At 41.3% G+C, this 18,741-nt stretch overlaps 1 protein-coding gene and 1 long non-coding RNA gene across 6 annotated transcripts in view; one reads left to right on the forward strand and one right to left on the reverse strand.

Annotated features, from left to right (window-relative positions):
* Positions 1-18,741, reverse strand: part of unc5d (unc-5 netrin receptor D) — a 371,567-nt gene that overhangs the window by 185,495 nt on the left and 167,331 nt on the right. For all 5 annotated transcript variants that reach the window (XM_008116035.3, XM_008116034.3, XM_062961018.1 and 2 more), the window contains exon 2: positions 12,021-12,239. In XM_008116035.3, coding sequence (XP_008114242.2) covers positions 12,021-12,239 — 219 coding nt within the window. The remainder of the gene's footprint in view (positions 1-12,020; positions 12,240-18,741) is intronic.
* The window catches only part of LOC134293458 (uncharacterized), a 40,014-nt gene continuing 32,164 nt past the window's right edge, over positions 10,892-18,741 (forward strand). Inside the window, exon 1 of the long non-coding RNA XR_010000410.1 lies at positions 10,892-10,979. This is a non-coding gene — a long non-coding RNA (uncharacterized LOC134293458). The remainder of the gene's footprint in view (positions 10,980-18,741) is intronic.

The following is an 18,741-nucleotide window of genomic DNA, read 5'->3' on the forward strand; positions in this document are numbered from 1 at the left end:
GTTTTAATTGATGATATGTACTGTTTTTGTTTTATTAATATGTTCTTGGCATTAAATGTTGCCAACTGTTGTAAGCCGCCCTGAGTCCCCCAGTGTGAGAAGGGCGGGGTATAAATGCTGGAAATAAATAAATAGAATTAAATATTAACATCAACATTGTATTAGGATTAACATTAATTTATTCCTGTGGACCAAGCACTTTGTTTGACTTGGGTACTCACGTGAATGAAATTGATATGACCTTTTTAACCACAGCCATTGCTGTATTTTACTGAGCATTTTAATTATTGGGGGTTTATACCTTTAAGTACATCTGTTTTATGTTATTGACATTGTTACTGTTTACCATTGTTTTGTGTATTACTGTATTTTTCTTATGTGTTTTATTGTATTGCATTTTTCACTGCACTACTAGGTGCTTGTAAGTCACCCTGAGTCCCTTTCAGGATATGGTGACAAGATATAAATGTTGTTGTTGTTGTTGTTGTCGTCGTCATCATCATCATCATCATGTTACTCTAAATCTTTACTTAGCATGTGGGTTTGTTTGCCTCGTGAAATAACGTCTTCAGAGTTTACATCTAGTCTATATTGCTTCTGCTGCTAGATTTCTATGCATTTTTGCCAAAATAAACTCCTCACAAAACAGTATTTGAATGTATGTACCAATGGGTATTTCCTCTCGCTTCTTCTACTTGCTCTGAATAAACTATGCTATGTACAAACTGCTGGGAATTCTGTTCCAATATTTGAAGATGAAATCCAGGGAACAGCTGAATTTGGCTTTGCACCTGACTATGACAGCTGTGCATCAAGCCATACGATAAAAGCACATATCTCAAAATCCCAAGCATCTTTAGCTGGAAAATGTTTTGAGCTAACTGTTCTTGCTTTGAACTAAGCTTTAATTGAAATGCTTGTGATTTAACCTATTTTTATACTGTAATTGTACTGGCTCTTACTAAAATGTTAATGCTGTCTGTAACCTTAAGTGCTACTTCTTGGCGGAAAAGAGAGTATAGATAAATAAATTCAAAAAGCAGGCCAGTTTGAGAAAATACAATTACGTGAGGTTAAATAACTGTACAGCACTTCATGGCCTGGCACCAGGTATTTGTCAGTCAACCATTTTTTCTTTCATACAGTATTTTCCAATGAATTGAATGTGTTCAGATGTTCCAAGAAAATGAGTCAATGCACACAGGGAAATAAACAAACACTGCTATAACCGTAAATGAAACTGAATCATAAACTGCAGGAGGAACAAGCAACTGTTCCAATGTTGCACAATGATAGTCAGGATCAGGGCCAGGGAGTGTAACTGCTGCTATCATTGCTATTGTTAGAAAGAACCATACAGTCAAGTTACATGACTAAATTAACATGATGGAAATTTGGTTTATACATGGCTTCGGATAGATACTGGCACACAGATAAACAGGAATCTGAAATTGCTTCACCCAGACTGCTTCACGTTGACTACTACAAAGCTGTTTGCAGGAGAGTTGAAAAGAAATGTGTACAGAGTGTTGTCAAAGGCTTTCATGGCCGGGATCACAGGGTTGTTGTATGTTTTCCGGGCTGTATGGCCATGTTCTAGAAGTATTCTCTCCTGATGTTTCGCCCACATCTATGGCAGGCATCCTCAGAGGTTGTGAGGTACCTCACAACCTCTGAGGATGCCTGCCATAGATGTGGGCGAAACATCAGGAGAGAATACTTCTGAAACATGGCCATACAGCCCGGAAAACATACAACAACCCCAATGTGTACAGAATTGCAAGTTGCACACATGCCAAAGCACTTGCACTTGCACTGCCCTTTTCCTTTGCATCCTACCTGACATATATCTTCCCATCGCACATTCTCAGCAAGTCAACTGAATGTGGGGTATCTTCCCCTATGCACCACTTCTAAAACAGTGCTCACATGTGCATACATATATTCAACCCAGTGATCAGAATGCAACATACTCCTAGCAAGGGACAGACTTTGAATTACATCACTTGTCCAAATAACTTCTTGGATTGGCCAATCAGGACCAATCCCATCAATCAAGTATATCATCTATATGGCATTATTCTATTAAGGCCAGCAAAGCATATTCATTATATATGAGAGATGTCTGGGTTTTGGTTTTGTCAGTCAGGCCACACAAAGGATTTTTCAGCCTTGAAAAGCAGCTTCAGGGGATGTGCAGTTCTCATCTGAAAAGGCCAATTAATCATTGCAAATTCTTTTCCATTCTGAGAAAATCTGAGCTGGGAAATTCATCTCACTACCTCTGCCAGTCCTCCAACCTCTTCCCCTTAAACAAGCAAACAATCATTTTACTGAAATGATAGCAGGATTCGTTGCAGGAGAAAGCAAAGATGCATTCCCTCTGCTTCACTTTGCTGATTTGAGAAGTCACAGGTCGGGCGGACAGATTTGGCTTTTTTGTGGGTCTCATGCAAGTGGGAAATGAAGGTTTCTAGTTTTGGTGAGTTCAGCTCCAGGCAAGAAGAAAAGACTATGTGCAGATCCCCTGCTCTGATAGTAATGCAAGAGCTTGCTTCAGTTTGCAAAGTCTAATTGTGTTGTTGCTGCTATTTGCCAAGACTTTCCAGAGGAAAATCTTTGCAAATAGATACTGAATTAGTTTCCTCCTTCCTTCCCAGTCACAGAGCCAGGGTACACACTTTGTTCTGCGCAGCCTACATCTTTGGCTAGAAGCAAATAGGCTAGATTAAATGTTCCTAATCCCGCCTCTCTAAAGTAAATGATAAGGAGCGATCCCCTCATTTCACTTTGCCTTTAGCTAAGATTTCTACCTTGATTTCCAAAAAAAGAAAAATATGTTCTCTGCATATTAGTGCGAATGACAAATTATAACCACACATGCTTGTTATTCAATCCATAAGGCATGATTACATAACCAATGGTGGTCTCTAAATTATGAGATTTGAGCTGGAAAAATCAGGTCTTGGAATGGTCCTAAACTACCAACTCTATTCCAAATTGAGCTGCACCTTACACAACCCTTGATCAATCACGATGTTGCCTTGACTTCATATGATTTGAAGTCCAAAAATAAAAATAAAAATTGAGGGACCAAGATTGGAGAATCTCTACCTTACGCCATTCAAAGCACTTCACTTACAAACAACTCTTTGAGATAGAACAGTGTTTTCCTCACATTGAAGGTGAGAGTGGGGACAAAGTGAAAGAGCATAATTGTACATGGATGTTACTTGTCATTGAAGGTGAAATGGTAGTTTCAGTTTCACAACACTTTTAGCTGCATAGACTCAAGTATTTATTCCAGTGAAAAGACAAATCTTGGCCCAACCTTCTGACACTGACAACCATACAGTATCAGAGAAGTGATGGAATAGCAACACATGTTATCACACACATTTCTGAAATGATACATCTGTGAAGAGTAAGACCCTTGACAGCAATAATTTAATGGCATTTTTGAGCATGAGTGAGCATCCACGGCACTCAAGCCACTATTTTAAACCAACTGTTGCCCTCTTCCATTATATGAATCATCATTCTTGTGCAATTTATATCCTTTAGTTCATTCCACCCAGGATAATAGCAGTTTCTGATCTGTGAAGATACCTAAACAACAGATTCTTCCATGGAATTGCAGCTCACCTTCTATTACAATTATTAACTATATATGCTTGTGTATACAATAACTAACTCATGACTGAGTTGAGGGCAAGTTATAGGGACAAAATAGGGATTTTGCTTTGACTTGTGGATAAGTCAAGGGTAAAGCTTTGGGTCATGGAACAAATAAACACAGCACTGTCTTTTTTTAAATGCATACTGGTAACATACTTAGAGTTAAAGAGAAGGAGAGGATCTATTCATTTGAGGGGTTACAATAAGAAGTGCTGGGTAAACTCCATTGCTGATCTTAAAATGTCTACAGCAATACAAATATGGATAGCAAAAGAAATATAAATGAGGAGAAAGGATGAAATGCAGTAGCAGGAGCAGAAGGAGAAGCAGAAGAAGAAGCAGACGCAGAAGAAGAAGCAGCAGAAAGAAGAAGCAGAAAGAAGAAGTAGAAGCAGAAGCAGAAGAAGAAGCAGAAGAGGTAGTAGTAGTCGAGTAAATGTATGATATCATTAGGCAGAATCAGCAACATTCCTAGTTGTGTACATAGGTTATTAATAATTTATTGTGAGTATGGGAACATTAAAACTGACATGGACAATAATGGTGACTACTGTTGTATAACTGAAATAGATTGGAAAGTGTTTTGTCTCCCCCCCCTTCCCTCGCTCACACACCCAAAACTGTTGTACCAGGATCCACAATACACTATGTCTCCCAGTGGTGCACGTCTTTATCTATTCTCTGTTCCAACCAACACTCAATTAATTAAAATAAATAAAATAAATGAAAGGAAGATCAAGCTGAGCCACTGAAGGGAGCATACAACATCAATTGTCTGAACAACTGAATTCATCTGTTCTGAAGATTAGATGCCTGCAGGCTAGAATACCTGTACTGGTAATTTAAATGTGCCTAATTAAAAAACAGGATCTCAGTCCATTGTAAAACGCTAATGATTAATTGAAGCTAAAATCTAGTTTGCTAGTCCATACTTTTAAAAGCTTAACACTTTTTAATGTATTTATTTCATTTAAGTTGTAGATGCTATAAAATTATATGGTAATAATAATTCTAAGGTATAACAACAATGTAGATGGCAGAGAATAAAGAGTTGGATTAAAACCGAGCACTGGAATATCCAATTCAAAGATAAGTGAAACCAATTTCACTTATCAGTTATCTCTATATTATATTCTGACTGTTAAACACAATAAAGCTATGTTATCTTAAATATCATCTATATTTATCATTTTTTCAAAAAGTATTTCTGTAACTGTGTGTAATACAACCAGGGTTACATCAATGGGCATTGAAAACAAACAACACTGTTGTATTATGAAAAGATAAAAGGCTGGAAAAGAATAACATTATTAACTATCAACATGAATCATATGCTACCATTATAAGCAGTAGGCCTGTGTGATCAATAAAAAAAACATTTCAATACTCATTATGAAATTCGAGGGTGTGAGGATTTTTTAAAAAGCGTTTCCGAAATCGGACGAGGTCCATTTTGTAACTATAATGAGTTAACTACTTTTTCATTACTTTTTGTTAAGTAATTGTGCCAATGGGGAAACTTCAGGGACCCCCCCACACACCTTGTGTTTCTTAATATCTGTTTGCATATACAAAACGTACAAATTAGATATGACTTACGGTTTAAAAATGAAGATTTTTACACTCCTGATAAGCAGATACTGTAATGAACAAAACCTTTTTATCCTAAAATTGAGGTATAATGCAAATTGAGGCAGGGGGGAGTCTTTTATAATAACCCACCGCTGCCACCAATATAACGGAACGATGGTGGGGGGGGTGTGGAATCGTTTATAATAATATTATCCCACCTCAGCCACCAATATAAAGGAAATGAGCAAAGCGGGGAGAGGCTAATTATAACAGATTTGCTTTTAAAACTGGTAGCTGCCACCAACTTAAAATGTCTTTAGGATTTTTGTTGTTAAATGTGTCCGAGATAAGTTTCTCCCATTCACTGCCCACACTGTTTCCCACCCCTGGCTCCCAAACTGTTGTTCACTATGAGGCTTTTCTGTGGTATTTTATTGTTGTATTGCTGGAACTTTTATTAAGGCTTCTTGGTGTAAAATAGACTCTGTGGAGGCTCTTGAAAGTTGAAAATAAAATAGAAATTTATTTTCTTGAAAACAGGTAAATGATTACTTCAGAGAGGTTCATAAGCGTAATTGGTTACAGATATTCTTCAGCTTAACTTAGTTGTATGTTTCAGATTTACTTCACTTAGTTTCAAACAGTTCCAACTAACCAATCTATCTATTGGTCACAACAGGGGTCCTCAAACTTTTTAAGCAGGGGGCCGGTCCACAATCCGTCAGACTGTTGAGGGGCCAAATTTGAAAAAGAAATACGAACAAATCCCTATGCACACTGCACAAGTCTTATTTGTAGTGCAAAACAACAACAACAATGAAAGAACAATAAAATATTTTAAAATGAAAACAATTTTAACCAACATAAACCTATCAGGCCAATGAGATAGTCAAGTTAATTAGGGTTGTTGTTGTTGTTGTTGTTGTTGTTGTGTGCCTTCAAGTCAAGTGGGCGAGCCTAAGTCTAAAATTATTTATTTATTCATTTACTACATTTATTTACTACATTTATATCCCGCCCTTCTCACCCCGAAGGGAACTCAGAGCAGCTGTATGTACATACAATATATTATATTATTAGCATAGCACAATATTAGCATTATATATTACTATATTGAACTATATCACTATACTGTAATATTATATCTATATATATAAAAGAGTGATGGCATCAGGGCAGTGGACAAAACAACAAAAGTACAGGCCCCGCAACCTCGAAATTTGACAACACAACCCATCATCCATGCCTCCAGGTTGATACAACAAAAAGAAAAGAAAAATAAAGTCCTAATTAGAGGGAGAGCAATAATTTTTTTTTATCCAATTGCTGCCAGTTTAGAGGGCTAATCTATGCCCACTTGGTTGCCTAGCAACCAGCCAAGGGACAGCCAGGCTTCAGTTAGGGGACAGGCAGATTTAGGCCTCACCTAGACTTCTTCCACAGATTATCTGATTTTAACTGGATTATATGGCAGTGTAGACTCAAGGCCCTTCCACACAGCTCTATAACCCATTTATAATCTTACATTATCTGCATTGCACTGGATTATCTTGACTCCACACTGCCATATAATCCACTTCAGTGTGCATTTTATCCAGCTGTGTAGAAGGGGCCTCATATAATCCAGTTCTAAGCAGATAATATAAGATTATCAATATACAGTAGAGTCTCATCCAACATAAACAGGCCGACAGGATAAGTGAATATGTTGGATAATAAGAAGGGATTCAGGAAAAGCCGATTAAACATCAAATTAGGTAATCGTTATACAAATTAAGCACCAAAACATCATATTATACAACAAATTTGACAGAAAAAGTAGTTCCATGCGCAGTAATGCTATGTAGTAATTACAGTAGAGTCTCACTTATCCAACACTCGCTTATCCAATGTTCTGGATTATCCAATGCATTTTTGTAGTCAATGTTTTCAATATATTGTGATATTTTGGTGCTAAATTCATAAATACAGTAATTACTACATAGCATTACTGTGTATTGAACTACTTTTTCTGCCAAATTTGTTGTCTAAGATGATATTTTGGTACTTCATTTGTAAAATCATAATCTAATTTGATGTTTAATAGGCTTATCCTTAATGCCTCCTTATTATCCAACATATTCGCTTATCCAATATTCTGCCAGCCTGTTTATGTTGGATACGTGAGACTCTACTGTACTGTATTTACAAATTTACCACTACAATATCACAATGAATTTAAAACACTGACTACAAAAACATTGATTATGAAAAGGCAGACTGCGTTGGATAATCCAGAACATTATATAAGTGAATGTTGGATAAGTGAGATTCTACTTTAATATGAAATAATTACTGGGATAGAATAATGCAGAACAATATAATCTCTAAAACCAGGACAGTAAATAAACAGGGGAATTCCAGACAGGAAACAATCAGGGCCAGCTAACACCTCCCAACAAAGTATTCCCATCATCAAAGTCTGGCAAATCCTCTGTTTTCTCAGGGCCACAGACAGTAGACGCACATAAAATATTGCAAACAACACCACTCTGAAAACAAGGGAATTCCAGACAGGAAACAATCAGGGCCAGCTAACACCTCCCAACAAAAAATTCACTCAGGGAGGAAGCAGCCAGGCTTTAAAGCTGCAAGGCCATTACATCCTAATCATTTTTCCTAATTGCAGCATTCATACTTGCCTCCAACAGAAAAAAAAACCAATCAGAAATATTGTATATTCACAACCTTTAGGAAATAATATCCCCTGATGGCGCAGCGTGTTAAAGCGCTGAGCTGCTGAACTTCTGGACCGAAAGGCTGCAGGTTTGAATTGGGGGAGCGGAGAGAGCCCCCACTGTTAGCCCCAGCTTCTGCCAACCCAGAAGTTCAAAAACATGCAAATGTGAGTGCATCAATAGGTACTGCTCTGGCGGGAAGGTAACGCCGCTCTATGCAGTCATCCCACATGACCTTGGAGGAGTCTATGGACAACGCTGGCTCTTCGGCTTAGAAATGGAGATGAGCACCAACACTCTGAGTCAGACATGACTGGACTTAATGTCAGGGGAAAACCTTTACCCTTTACCTTAACTACCACCAGTTCCTCAATATTTTATTTCCCATACCACCACACTTCGCCACAGCAACACGTGGCCGGGCACAGCTAGTGTAATATATAACATGTAATTAATATTATTATATGGTATTATTATTAGTATTACATTGTATAACATGATAATATTATCAATATCATATCTATATATATAAAAGAGTGATGGCATCAGGGCAGCGGACAAAACAACAAAACTACACATCCCAGAAACACTAAACTTGGCAGCACAACCCCTCATCCATGCCTCTACATCAGGGGTCCCCAAACTAAGGCCCGGGGGCCAGATGCGGCCCATCAAAGCCATTTATCCGGCCCCCACGGCACAAGGGTTCTCTTCCAACCCTTATTATTATATTATTATTATTATGACATTGTATGACACAGCAAACAAGATAGTTATGCTGGATTTTGTTTCACAAAATCACAAGTCGAACACTTCCCAAGTGTCTAGGACTGTGTGATGTATTTTCGGATGATGTGCACAGATCCCAGTAGGGTGGCCTTTTGCAACTGGCAGATCGTAATTTTGTCAATGTCTATTGTTTCCAAATGCCGGCTGAGATCTTTTGGCACGGCACCCAGTGTGCCCATCACCTGTACTGGTTTCTGCCAGAGTCTTTGAAGTTCAATCTTGAGGTCCTGGTAGCGGCTGAGTTTTTCCTGTTGTTTTTCATCAATGCGACTGTCACCTGGGATGGCAACATCAATGATCCAAACCTTGTTCTTTTCCACAACTGTGATGTCTGGTGTGTTGTGTTCCAGAACTTTGTCAGTCTGGATTCGGAAGTCCCACAGTATCTTTGTGTGTTCATTTTCCAATACTTTTGCAGGTTTGTGATCCCACCAGTTCTTTGCTGCTGGGAGGTGGTACTTGAGGCATAAGTTCCAATGAATCATTTGGGCCACATAGTTGTGCCTCTGTTTGTAGTCTGTCTGTGCAATTTTCTTACAGCAGCTGAGAATATGATCAATGGTTTCGTCGGTTTCCTTGCAGAGTCTGCACTTTGGGTCATCAGCTGATTTTTCGATCTTGGCCTTAATTGCCTTTGTTCTGATGTCTTGCTCCTGGGCTGCAAGGATCAGGCCTTCTGTCTCCTTCTTCAGGGTCCCATTTGTGAGCCAGAGCCAGGTCTTCTCCTTATCAGCTTTTCCTTCAATTTTGTCAAGGAACTTCCCATGCAATGTTTTGTTGTGCCAGCTGTCAGCTCTAGTTTGTAGTGTGGTTTTCTTGTACTGGTTTTTTGTCTGCTGTGCTTTGAGGAGTTTCTGATTTTTGACTTCAATCAAAGCAGGTTCTTCACTTTGCTTGACATATTCTGCCAGGGCATGTTCTTCTTCTTTGACTGCTTGTTTTACTTGTAAGAGTCCTCTGCCCCCTGATCTTCTAGGCAGATATAGCCAGTCAACATCACTTATTATTATTATTATTATTATTATTATTATTACAACATTGAGGCTGGGTGGCCATCTGTCAGGGGTGCTTTGCTTTTGCTTTAGGTGCACAAAGGCAGAAGGGGATTGGACTCAATAGCCCAAAGGGTCTTTTCCAACCCTCTTTGTTGTTGTTGTTGTTGTTGTTGTTGTTGTTGTTATTGCTCAGTGGCCAACTATAGTCCGGCCCTCCAACGGTCCGAAGGATCGTGAACTGGCCCCTTGTTTAAAAAGTTTGGGTACCCCTGCTCTACATTCATACAACAAAAAGAAAAGAAAAATAATGTCCTAATTACAGGGAGAGGAATAATAGCTTTTATCCAATTGCTGCCAGTTTGAAGGCTAAGCTCCGCCCACTTGGTCTCCTAGCAACCTACTCAGTCCAGGGGACAGGCACAGTTAGGCCTCACATAGGCCTCTTCCACAGATTATCAGATTTTAACTGGATTATATGAAAGTGTAGACTCAAGGCCCTTCCACACAGCTATATAACCCATTTGGAATCTTATATTATCTGCTTTGAACTGGATTATCTTGACTCCACACTGCCATATAATCCACTTCAGTGTGCATACTAAACATAAAGACAACCATACAACAGACATTCAATACCACCACTACCTCAACACCACCAGACAACGCCTCAGCAATGCGTGGCCGGGCACAGCTAGTGTATATATAATATATTATATTATTAAAACGGATATAAAAATATTATATTATAAATGAGGGTGGGGCCAGGTAAATGACGTTGGAGGGCCGCATCCGGCCCCCGGGCCTTAGTTTGGGGACTCCTGGGTCACAAAAACCCTTGCTCTATTTGCTGAGAATAGACACGAGTTCCCCATGGTTGTTAATTAACTCTAACCTAGAGTCCTTCTATTAACCAGCCCAATATTGAGAGACAATCCCTTGAGTTATCTCCCCCAAGAGATCCAAACTGCCTGACTTAGCCTGTCAGTTTCCACAGCTTTCTGTTCTCTCTCACACACACACACTCCCAATTCCAAAACTGCCTGGAGCTCTTTTTTTTCTGCACTCTAAGACTTGGCTCCTCCCATCTGCTCTGGTTGGCCAATCCTAAGAATCTCTCTCTAAGCTCCTTCCCCTTTCTAACCACACTCAAGATGGCTGCCCGGCATTCCTCAACAAAATGGAGGCTGCCTCACTCACTGTTACCAAGGCTTCATTCTAGGCCTAATAGGTAAGGTTCACTACATGAGGGTTGGTTAAATACTTAATTCAGACTAATCCATTCTGATTCTTCAACAATCTATATCACTCTGAATTGAGATAATTCAGTTCTGGTTTTGAAGTTCAAGAAAACTGGTTGTGCAGTCTTAACATATACTCGTGTCTATTCAGTTTGTATCTGTGTGTATTCCAAAATCCGATTTTGCTTAAAATATGTGTGATTCTATATTGTGCTCCTTGTTCCCAGTCTCTATTCTCTGTTCAGGATCTGTTGTTTCCCTCGTCTCTTTCCTCTTTTATGTTGATGCTATATTTACTTTATTATTTCAAAGGCAGAGAGTTTTTTTACCAGTCTGGAGAGTTACAGAAAAAGAAGGAGTGAACTAATAATAAAACAGACCTCTGAAATTACAAGACATCACAACCGTCTTGTAATAATGGTTTGCAATTGTTTTAGGGGTCTTTCTAAATGAGAAAGGATATTGGATTTGTTGTGGGTGCAATAAAATATTGTTATAATTTCTGAACATCCTATCCAGCTTTATAATTACTTGCTATCTAATTATGCCACTATTGCAAGTTTCTGTGTTTAACATCATTAGATAGGTGGTCAAGCTGCCCTTCTATCTAATGTGGGGAAAATACATTATGCAGGTACATTCTACAACAAATTATCTTTAAGCATGAGATATACAAATGAAGGCATAACTATATCACCATCTCAATATTCTAGACTTAAATTATTTAGTTTCCAAACCATTTCTTCAATTTTTTTACTCCACATGAAAATCTATGAGCATTTTATTTCTCCTATCTCCCATTGGGGAGATAGAGTGGGATACAAATACAATTATTATTATTATTATTATTATTATTATTATTATTATTATTATTATTATTTCTCTGATCAGTTTTCATACTGTCACCCTATAAAAGAAATGTAGGAGGATATGGTTCTTGTTTGGATCTTACATCCTACATTTTCAAACCATGACACATGAGATGTTTCGAAGAGAAAAAAAACAATTTCGGAAACTGATCCTTCCCTTACCTGTACTTTCATCTGTGGTTTCTTCGGAGAAATGCTCATTCTGGTGGACCCACTCCCCATTGCACTTGAAGAAGATTTGCATTGCAGGTGCAGCTCTGCAGCGTAACACTATAGGGTTGCTTTTAATTATATATGCGTCATCTGGCTCCTGAATAAAATGGGGCAGTGTCCCAGGAGCTGATGGGATAGACTCTGGAAGGGCTTCACCGTTGTCTTTTCCTGTAAAGGAAAAGTTAAAAAATAGTGTCACATAGTATCTAGACTTTCTTAAAAATTGCAGTATGAAACATCCCCCATTTCAAGCAGGATACTTGAACATAAGGGTTAATGATTAGTTGAGTTGCTTTGTAATACATTAAAAATAAATAAAGGAATGGAGAACCTTTTTCAATCCAAAAATGGAATACAATTTAAGAGAAGGTTTTATGGGTTACACACCAACAATGTAGGTGTTTTTTTTAATCGTGTCAGAAGCTAACTGAGGCAAGTTGCTTCTGGTGTGAGAGAATTGGCCATCTTCAAAGGATATAATTCCAGAGATAATTCATGAAGATCAATACGGATTCGTAAAAAACAGGAAATTAGCGGACCCTATAAGGAATATTTTGAACATTTTGAACCATGCCACAGAAGAAAAATCTAAAGTACTCATACTAAAATTGGACTTTTGCAAAGCATTTGATTCATTAGACCACAAATATTTGAACAAGAAAAGCAATATGGGGGGGGGGGAGTATGTAAGGTAATAAAAGAACTATATAGTGAAAACAAAGCTACTATCTCAGTTAACGGGGCACAAACTAGACAAATAAACATTAACAGGGGAACTAAACAGGGATGCAAAGGGATGGTTGGCAAAGGAGAATAAGAATCACATTACTCCAGCATTTTACGGATGAAAATGCACACACATCTGGGTATAAATGCAAACAAGCAAAGAAGAGAGATGCTTTGAGAAACAGTATATTTTGAATTGTGCATCCTCAGTGGCTACTTAGTTGAAAAAGAACCCAGCCTGCAAATGTGCCATAAACAGAAAACAGAAACTAACAATCTACATCTAAAGTGAGTCAGAAGAAATTCCTGGCCATTATTATTACGCATTCAAGCATGTTAGAAGGCACTTGTGCAAAACATGTTATCGCTCACAGATGAGGGCCAGAGAAACAGATAGTTGAATAGCCCATCTCGTGGAAAACAAACAAAAGATCATGTACAAGCCACCAGCCAAGCTACAACACTGTAGCTCTCCATTCAATCATGATTTTCATCACTTTTTATGTTACAACTAGGACCCTGAAGAGGCTGAGCTAGGCTTCTGTTATAACTAGGATCTAACTAGGCTCATTCTGTGTAGGAAAAGGTGTGTGTTTAGAGTAGATGTTTTTGCTATACTGATGTAGGACTTATCTTGGCTGCTGCACAGGTAGAAAAGAGTCCTACATAGTCTTTCACTTATTTTTCACAGCCCCCGATGGCACAATGGGTTAAACCCTTGTGCTGGCAGGATTGCTGACCTGAAGGTTGGATTGCTGACCTGAAGATTGCCAGTTCGAATCTGGGGAGAGCACAGATGAGCTCCCTCTGTCAGATCCAGCTTCTTATGCAGAGACATGAGAGAAGCCTCCCCCAAGGATGGTAAAACATCAAAACATCTGGGCAACGTCCTTACAGACAGCCAATTCTCTCACACCAGAAGCGACTTGCAGTTTCTCAAGTCACTCCTGACATTAAATAAATCATTTCACAACTGCAGCCCTCAGATATTGCACAGTCACAATTTTGGTAACCGGACTGCTGTTTTTGTCCTGATCAAGGATGCAGTGTCGCTCTGAGATTTTGTGTGGTGTGTGTGCATGGCGGTAGTGGTCACCCACATAAAATAGTGGTGAGCGCACTGTTTTTGGTGTCTGCCAACTCCCTATCCTCTCAGAAAACTATAGGAAAAAGCTGACATCTAGACTGTTGAGGAGGGAAACACATACACACTGGTACACACATTTTGTAAAGACAAAACCTTCACATCTATCTATTAGGGTTGTCCATATCGTCGTAAAAATTGTCATACCGTTATAATTTCGTTATGTTCCCGTTTTTTGACACGAGTATTGAAACGTTTTCCCTGGGCGCAACTGGCAATGTAATACGATCCATCGTTGGCCCATTCTGCATTTGTGTCTTAAAAATTTCGTTAATTTTTTTCCTTCCAATTTTTTTTTAATATTTTATATATATATATATATATATATATATATATATATGTGTGTGTGTGTGTGTGTGTGTGTGTGTGTGTGTGTGTGCGTGCGTGTGTGTGTTTCTGCAACCTAACATGAACGGGAGCCTAGCGCAGCCTAACATGGCTCCCGCTCCCTGCCAATCAGAGTCTTCCACGATGGCTAAAAAAGGTGGGGGCGAGCGTCCCCCCGTCGACGTGTAGAATCGCTATAAAAATCGCCTCCGCACGGAGCCAAGCCATTCTCTGGGTTGGGATACCGAGGAGAGAGGGTGGGTCGCGCGCGCGCCGTGAAGCTCAGAGGGCAAAGTGGCTGGTTGTTGCCGGTTAGATATTGTGTTGGGGGGAAATTGGCTTGGGGCAGAGTCCTTGCTGTGGATGTTGGGAATTTTTATTTTCCAAAGGAGTCTGCGTCCCTCCCTGTAACCGCTAGCTTTGGGGCTTTTGGGGTGCTTCTCCTTTTGGAGGTTGACTTTTTTTGCCTTTCCTTTGCAAAGTGTTCTGGAACAAAGCAATAAAACCCATAGAAAGCTTTCCAAGCCTGCAAGGGGGTGTGTGTGCAGCACTGCTTCTTTCCCTGATACCCCAGAGATTTGGGGTGCTTCTCCTTTTGGAGGTTGACTTTTTTTGCCTTTCCTTTGCAAAAGTATTCTGGAACAAAGCAATAAAACCCATAGAAAGCTTTCCAAGCCTGCAAGGGGGTGTGTGTGCAGCACTGCTTCTTTCCCTGTAACCCCAGAGATTTGGGGTGCTTCTCCTTTTGGAGGTTCACTTTTTGCCTTTCCTTTGCAAAGTGTTCTGGAAGAAAGCAATAAAACCCATAGAAAGCTTTCCAAGCCTGCAAGGGGGTGTGTGTGCACTGTGCAGCACTGCTTCTTTCCCTGATACCCCAGAGATTTGGGGTGCTTCTCCTTTTGGGGGTTGAGTTTTTTTGTCTTTCCTTTGCAAAAGTGTTCTGGAAGAAAGCAATAAAACCCATAGAAAGCTTTCCAAGCCTGCAAGGGGGTGTGTGTGCAGCACTGTTTCTTTCCCTGTAACCCCAGAGATTTGGGGAGCTTCTCCTTTTGGAGGTTGAGTTTTTTTGCCTTTCCTTTGCAAAGTGTTCTGGAAGAAAGCAATAAAACCCATAGAAAGCTTTCCAAGCCTGCAAGGGGGTGTGTGTGCAGCACTACTTCTTTCCCTGTAACCCCAGAGATTTAGGGTGCTTCTCCTTTTGGAGGTTCACTTTTTGCCTTTCCTTTGCAAAGTGTTCTGGAAGAAAGCAATAAAACCCATAGAAAGCTTTCCAAGCCTGCAAGGGGGTGTGTGTGCAGCACTGCTTCTTTCCCTGATACCCCAGAGATTTGGGGTGCTTCTCCTTTTGGAGGTTGACTTTTTTTGCCTTTCCTTTGCAAAAGTGTTCTGGAAGAAAGCAATAAAACCCATATAAGGCAAGCCTGCTAAGGAGTGTGTGCGCACTGTGCACTGCTTCTTTCCCTGTAACCCCAGAGATTTGGGGTGCTTCTCCTTTTGGAGGTTCACTTTTTGCCTTTCCTTTGCAAAGTTTTCTGGAACAAAGCAATAAAACCCATATAAGGCTTTCCAAGCCTGCAAAGGAGGGAGCTTGAAAATTATAGTTTTCTAACCACGTCTGCTTCCCTGTAAGCGCTGAGCTTACCTCACGCTTCGTTTATAATCCCAAGTCCCCGGGCTGAGTGTTACTGCATCAATTTCAAAGACACACATAGCTTTCCAAAATTAAAAGGGTCCATTGGAAGTAACAGTTTCCAAAGAACGTGTGCATTCCAGCATGTGCTACCGTCACGCCCAGTTAGACATTCAAGGGAAGGCATTGGCCTCCAGTCTAGGGGGATCACAGAAAGAGGCTCTGTTCATCTCGAGAGCCCGTGTCCAAATTACAAAGGCTCTGTCGGTTGAAATAAACTATTTTAACATACGGAACTGTTTCGGGGAGTTCATCGGCGAGAGCACTGTAATGAAGCGTTCATGGGGAATAGGTGGTTCCCGCAAGACTTCGGGGAGAGGCTTGGCCTCGGGAAGAGGAACGAGGGGTGGCACTGGAAGGAAACAAAGGGGTGCTCCTGAGGGCAGTGCTGTGCAAACACAAATGGTGGAAGGGCGTGTTCCCAGTGGGTCGACGTCAGAAAAGGGTTCCTTCCGTGATAAAACCACACCGCCACCCGTATCAGAGGCTGCCACGGACGTCTCTGAATTGGTGTGATGCCTCATGGGCCTTGTAGTCCTGTTCCTAGTACTATTCTGGCAGATGAAGATGAAAACATGGGGTTTTCGCCGGTTCAACAAGAGCCGGAGTCTCTTCACCTGCCGGATGTTGATGTTTGCCCTCAAGAATTCAGTAAAACAGGCCTTGGGCAGAACTCCCCTCCGTTTCCCAGGAAGGAATCTTATTCTAGAGACAGAGGAGTTAGAGAGGCCCAACGGAGGAGTTTACGGATCGCTGCCAAACAACAAGCTGATTAGGCCTGCTTCCCTTGGGAAATTCTAAGGAGTCTTGCATCTGGACAGAGTTGGGTTTCGCTTCTTGTTCTCTAGGGAAAGAGATTTGTTGGCGGGAAAACGAGACCCAATATAGGTGTTTGTCGCGGGAGATTCTTTGCGGAGTCAATTGATCAGCTTCAGGAGAGAGATCGTGTGTGGACTTCGTAACCCCAGTTCCTTGCTTCCCGGATCAAGCTTTCAAGCCTTTGCCTTGCCTTGCTGTTTAACCACGGACCCTGCTCCATGCTTCACGTTTTGCCTTGTTTCTAGTCACGGACCTAGCCAAGAACCAAGTTTATTTCCAGCCTTGTTGTCAAGCTTCATTGGACTCTAAGACTCTGACATTTCCCCACACTATTGCTTGGCAAAAGTGTGTGTTTCGGTCAAGTGGATTAAAACTCTGAACTCTAATATCATTTATTGGACAACACATTTTTGGACTAGATTTGACCTCATTTGAAAGGTCTGCTCCTGAACTATTTTCTTCACTTGTTTTTATTGCTTTTTAATATTTCCTTAATAAAGATATTAGATAGAGATTGGCCTCCGTGTACGGTTATTGGTGCCCAGCAGCCAGGGGTCTGACAATTGGGTCGTGTCGTTGTCCTCGCGCCGGACATAAAAATTAAGAAAGAAATAGATAGGCTTCCCTTAACACTGACTTCATCGGATGATGATGAGGAAGAAGGCAATCCCACTCATGCCGTTCCCACAGAGGACGTCATGTTGCAACCCACTCCTTCTGCCCCCAGTCCTGTGAGCACCCCACAAAGGCCGCCGGGGCCCCCGCCATTGGGAAGGCTGAGGTCTTTCCTCTGGGACCACTTCGCGGTCCATTCCCAACAGTCTTCCTTGGCTGTGTGCAGGCACTGCGGGATGCATATTAGCAGGGGTAAAGACATGAGGCATTTGTCCACCACTGACTTGCGGTACCACATGAAGAGACATCATCCTTCAATTCCCTTGGGAGGGGGATCCCTTAGCCCCGCTAGCAGCACCCTGAGCTCTCCTTCTTCTCCGTTACGGTCTGCTGGGAGAGGGTCTCAATTAACCCTGGACAATTGGGGCCATTCCACTGGAAGGAAGAGAACAGGGGGAACAGCGCCCTCCGTTGAGCAGATCACTCAGCGTCTGGGAGAGATGCTGGCTCTCGACCACCATCCCTTCAGAATGGTAGAGCAAGAAGGCTTTGTGCGATTCGTGGAACTACTGTGTCCGCAGTACAAAATCCCATCGCGACAAACCTTTTCAAGGACAGTGATACCGGGGCTGTACGAGGCCTGCAAGGTACGCGTAGAGGCAATGTTGCGGAGCGCCCTTGGGGGGCACATCCATTACACGTCTGACATTTGGACAAGTGTTGGGGGTGGCCATTCCTATCTGTCGTTGACCGCACATTGGTGGAATAAAGGGGACAGCGTGGAGACCGGTCAGCGCTGGGCCCTCCTCGCCCTGGAGGGTGTTGATAGAGACCACAAGGCAGAAACAATCTGCAAGATCCTCGCGGACATGATGGCGGCCTGGACACCAAGGCATCCGGAGACAATGAGGACGGGGTTCATGGTCACTGACGCGGGGAAAAACATGATTAGGGCAGTTGAAAGCGCTGGCTTCACCAACGTTACATGTTTGGCACACTTGCTGCACAACACGGTCAAGGATGCTTTCAAGAGCATGGAGGAGCAGCAGCAGGCCTCCGCCGGTGGCACACACCTCTCACAGCTGATTGAACGCTGCCGCAAGATCGCCGGGTTCTTCCACCGCAGCATCAAGGCTGCCCGAGAGCTAAGGGACAGACAGAAATTGGAGGGGCTACCGCAACACAAGCTCCTTTAGGACGTTTCCACCCGGTGGAACTCCACCTTCAAGATGCTAGAAAGAATGGTGGAGCAGCAGAAGGTGGTCCATGGAATCTCCCTTTCCTTGGTTGCGTCTATTGGCAAGCTTGTTCTGAGCAAGCAAGAGTGGGACACCATCTCACGTCTGGAG

This window comes from Anolis carolinensis, unplaced genomic scaffold (genome assembly GCF_035594765.1).
Source record: "Anolis carolinensis isolate JA03-04 unplaced genomic scaffold, rAnoCar3.1.pri scaffold_8, whole genome shotgun sequence".
Classification (NCBI taxonomy): Eukaryota; Metazoa; Chordata; class Lepidosauria; order Squamata; family Dactyloidae; genus Anolis; species Anolis carolinensis.